The 5000-nt window shown below is 45.1% G+C and overlaps 1 protein-coding gene across 1 annotated transcript in view; it reads right to left on the reverse strand.

Annotated features, from left to right (window-relative positions):
- LOC311041340 (actin-related protein 3-A-like) overlaps positions 1–5000 on the reverse strand; it is a 22720-nt gene that overhangs the window by 9163 nt on the left and 8557 nt on the right. The window contains exons 5-6 of the mRNA XM_084086249.1: positions 4831–4926; positions 1096–1203 (exon numbers count right to left, since the gene is read on the reverse strand). Of these exons, the coding sequence (XP_083942375.1) occupies positions 1096–1203; positions 4831–4926 (204 nt within the window). The remainder of the gene's footprint in view (positions 1–1095; positions 1204–4830; positions 4927–5000) is intronic.

Below are 5000 nucleotides of genomic sequence, written 5' to 3' on the forward strand. Positions count from 1 at the left end.
AACTGGAGTTATAGCTGTTTAAATGCCGTGCTCAAACGGACGGACATAACATACGGACGGACATACGGACGCCAAGTGTGTGTGTGTGTGTGTGTGTGTGTGTGTGTGTGTGTGTGTGTGTGTGTGTGTGTGTGTGTGTTGAAGTGGCGCATGTGTTGCTTCTTTGCCGTGTTCAAACATACGGACGGACGGACGGACACACAGACAGAGTCAAATGTAGAGCGGCTGGCACCGCTAATAATATTACAATATTATATATTATATAATATTATATAATACTAGTCCATACTCGCGTATTATTATTATGTCGTCGCGTCCCCCCCCTCCCCCCCACACACACACACAACTGTAATAATGTTTTCTTAGTGTACACGGCGCGTAAATGAAGGTCCTTTAGGTTGAAGCACGGTGTGTGTGTGTGTGTGTGTGTGTGTAGTATATTTCCATATAACATACATAGATGTAAGATGACTTCACTTCACAAGTAAGCTGCAGACAGAAGAGTGTATTGTGGGTGGTTGCGGGCCTGGCCGGGTGGGGGTACAATTAGCATTTGTGATCAAGGCTGACACCGTTCCTTTCCTAACTCTTTACAGTTGCAAATGTGGAGAGCCACCTTACAGGGCTGACACACCCCACATGTACCTCTTCTTTGATCTCATGTGTGACCACTGCTATAAATATTGACCCGAATGTAAGCTAGTGTGTGTAAGCGATTCAGGGCCGAAGGGCCGACTGTGGGGACCTCAGGGTCTCCATAGAAAGCTGTCGATACTCTGTTTGTGTTATGAAATAAACTGGAAGCAAGAAACCTCACTGACTGAGTGATGACTCAAATCCATTCTTCCATCATTCCTACACATCTCTGGAACATCAAACTATCTTTACAATATGGCGTTGTTGGCAACTTCAATATTGCAGTAAAACCTGTAAGTCTGTGGTTATAAAGATACCCCGTGTGTGTGTGTGTGTGTGTGTGTGTGTGTGTGTGTGTGTGTGTGTGTGTGTGTGTGTGTGTGTGTGTGTGTGTGTGAGTGCGTGCGTGCGTGCGTGCGTGCGTGCGTGCGTGCGTGCGTGTGTGTGTGCGTGTCTTACTACAGGTATGGCGTGAGTGACTCCGTCTCCGCTGTCGATGACGATGCCGGTCAGAGTTCTGTCTCCAACCTGACGAGACGTCCAGGAGGCTGCTAATGCTAACACCGCCTGAGAGAGAGACATAGACACGAGAGAGAGAAAGAGAGAGACAGAGACAGAGACAGAGAGAGAGAGAGAGAGAGAGAGAGAGAGAGAGAGAGAGAGAGAGAGAGAGAGAGAGAGAGAGAGAGAGACAGACAGACAGACAGACAGACAGACAGACAGACAGACAGACAGACAGACAGAGAGAGACAGAGAGAGAGTTAGGGCTAGTCGTTGTTCAACATCCCTCTAGAGCCAAATTCCAATACCGAAAATCTCGGCCACTCACTCACTCCCACTCGGTCACTCCGACTTCTAAACGGATGAAGTAGTCGCGGTCCAATTGTTCATGTGCTTCTTGGAGGAGGCGAGTGGAGCTCTCCACAGCTCCTCCGCGCCAGACTTCCGCATCGCGTGTACACGTTTTTTTTTAGCCGCATGCTGAAAGCTAGCGGCTCTACAGACAGCACTAGTCCTAGTCCGACACCCGAGTGACACCTAAGTGTCATTGGCTGTCCTGGCTGTCCTTCACACTTCCCGCCAATGGGGAGACGGTCCTTTGCAGCACCCGCCTCTCCTTCTTTGACACCTATTTGTCATTGGCTGTCCTGGCTGTCCTTCACACTTCCCCCCCCCTTTAAGCCAATGGGGAGACGGCGCTTTGCAGCACCCGCCTCTCCTTCTTTGCAGCAGATAGAGAGAGAGGGAGAGAGCCTCAGGCTGGAGGGTTAGCCTAAATGCTAGCGTGCTTCATTAGACCTAGTTTGGCTATTAAGTTATTATTTGGCCATGTTCACACTGACTTCAATCTTAGCTATTGTTGGGAAGACCCGTGTGGTGTCACAAAATGTTGCCACCACTTATAAAAAAAACATTAGAGCGTTAATCTGCGACGCTAAATGTTGCCAGGTTTGGCGAGAGAAACAAGCAATCCAAAAAACAAGTAATCAGGTCTATGAAAAGATTGGGGCCAAAAAAGCCTGCCGCACGCGGCTTTATTATGACTTTGGTCATTTCTTGTTTTGTTTTTCCCCTTCTCCTGTGGCGTATACGTGGTCCTCTTCCACATGTGTGTAAATTAACTGAAAAGATGCAACAATTGCATTTTATGATATAAAGCATTGGTTCTCAAAGTGGGGTCCGGGGACCCCCAGGGGCCCTTGAGGGAGTTCCAGGGGGTCCCCAGCTACATGATGGATTAGGCACCAAAAATGGACCCTTATGGGTCTGTAACTCTGAGAGTGGACCTAACGGGTCCATTTGGTTCCATTTGTACACTCTCAGAGTTACATTGACATTGATTTTACATTATAAATTGCGGTCCAAGTGATACAAATGCCATTAAATGGGGGTCTGTAGCCTATAATGCATGTCAAACTGGGGGTCCTGTGAAATTAAAATGGTTGAGAATCACTGCTAGAGCCGTACAAAATCTTCTCTTATGCGGTCCCTGTCTGGCTAGTAAGTGTCAATTTGGGGTTCTTGACATGAAAAAGTTTGAGGACCACTGATATGAAGCATAATAATACACATTGTAATATATTGTGCACACTTCTTCTGTCTCTAAAGCAGATAGTTCATTTCTCTCCGTGCATGATATGCCTCAATGCAGTGCATGGACTACTATAGATTACTGTGACAAAGATCATGTTTAATATATATATATATACTGAATACGGTGACTATATTCTGAATTCCCAAAAAGAGGACACTTTAACGCCAGTGGTTCTCAAACTTTTTCATGTCAAGGACCCCCAAATTGACACTTTACTAGCCCCACGGACCCCCCATTTGAAAAGATATGTCAAGGAACCCCCATAAGAGAAGATCTTTACGGCTCTAGCAGTGATTCTCAACCATTTTAATTTCCCAGGACCCCCCAGTTTGACATGCATTATTAGGCTACAGACCCCTATTTAATGGCATTTATTTCTCTGGGACCCCAATTTGTATTGTAAAATCAATGTGAATTTAACTCTGAGTGGAACCAAATGGACCCGTTAGGGTCCATTTGGTTCCATTTGTACACTCTCAAGAGTTACAGACCCAAAAGGGTCCATTTGGTTCCTAACCATCATTTAGCTGGGGACCCCCTGGAACCCCCTCGAGTACCCCTGGGGGTCCCCGGACCCCACTTTGAGAACCAATGCTTTACGCTATTAAATCATAGCCGTACTCATTCAATTCTGAACCGAATTTTAAACATTTTAAATGCTCTATTAGCTGTGAAGGGTCTTCTTTCATGTCACGAGCAAAAAGAGAGACGGGTCAGGATTTAATTCATAAATGTAAGTTTGCTCGTCCGGGCGCTTCGTTCACTATTTGAGGAACAAATGGCTTTGCACAAAATGTTAGCTATAGAGATAACGATGTGTCCATCCACATTGATGAATTGTCTATACCAGAGGTCTTCAACAGGGGGTCCGGGACCCCTAGGGGGGTCCTCGGAGTTACTACAGGGGGTCCGCCAAATCTTTGTGTGAGATGTTTGTTTTCACATTAACCACTTGAACCCTAGCATCCCTATTCTGAGGGTAACTTTGGCCGAAAATTTGCATCGCATAATATGTGATTCGCATCGCATATTTCCGCATATTTCGCAACTTTTAACATATTTCGCATGTTTCGCAACTTATCGCATATTTCGCATATTGCCGCATATTTCGCAACTTCCCGCAATTTCACCGCATAAAATTACAAAAAAAAACGCATATTTCGTCGCAAAAACAAGGATTTTAGCCCGCATAATCAAGAGTTTTAGCCCGCATAATCAAGAGTTTTAGCCCGCATAATCAAGAGTTTTAGCCCGCATAATCAAGAGTTTTAGCCCTGCATAATCAAGAGTTTTAGCCCGCATAATCAAGAGTTTTAGCCCGCATAATCAAGAGTTTTAGCCCGCATAATCAAGAGTTTTAGCCCGCATAATCAAGAGTTTTAGCCCGCATAATCAAGAGTTTTAGCCCGCATAATCAAGGATTTTTGCCCACATAATCAAGAGTTTTAGCCCGCATAATCAAGAGTTTTAGCCCGCATAATCAAGAGTTTTAGCCCGCATAATCAAGGATTTTTGCGGTTTTGGGCGAAAATTTCGCGTTTTTTGCGGTTTTGGGCGAAACATTCGCTTTATTGCGGTTTTGGGCGAAACTTTCGCGCTTTTTGCGGTTATGGGCGAAAATTTCGCGTTTTTTGCAGTTTTGGGTGAAAATTTTGCGGTTTTAGCGGCAAAAATAATGTACACACGCGCGCATGATGAATTCGGGCGCGCGCGCCCGAATTCATCATGCGCGCGTGTGTACATTCTTTTTGCGGTATTGGCCGGGTTTTGGGTTTTTGGGTTTTTGGCTTTTTGCGGTTTTGGGTGAAATTTTCGTGTTTTTTGCGGTTTTGGGCGAAACATTCACGTTTTTTTGCGGTTTTGGGCGAAACATTCGCGTTTTTTGCGGTTTTGGGCGAAACATTCAAGTTTTTTACGGTTTTGGGCGAAACATTCGCGCTTTTTGCGGTTTTGGGCGAAACATTCGAGTTTTTTACGGTTTTGGGCGAAACATTCAAGTTTTTTGCGGTTTTGGGCGAAACATTCGCGTTTTTTACGGTTTTGGGCGTTTTTCTGGAGGCTCTAATAGGGTCTATGTGTATTCTATCGTGTTATCGTACCTGAACAGCGATGTAGAGTCCAGGGATGTTGAAAGTCTCAAACATGATTTCTGCCAAATATTCCCTGTTCTCCGGTGTGTTCAGCGGAGGCTCCGTCTGCACACATAGACACACACATACATGCACATACACATTAATATACACACACAATTAATATTATCATCATCATC

Source organism: Gymnoscopelus microlampas, assembly GCF_963454915.1.
Source record: "Gymnoscopelus microlampas genome assembly, contig: SCAFFOLD_60, whole genome shotgun sequence".
In the NCBI taxonomy this organism is placed as follows: Eukaryota; Metazoa; Chordata; class Actinopteri; order Myctophiformes; family Myctophidae; genus Gymnoscopelus; species Gymnoscopelus microlampas.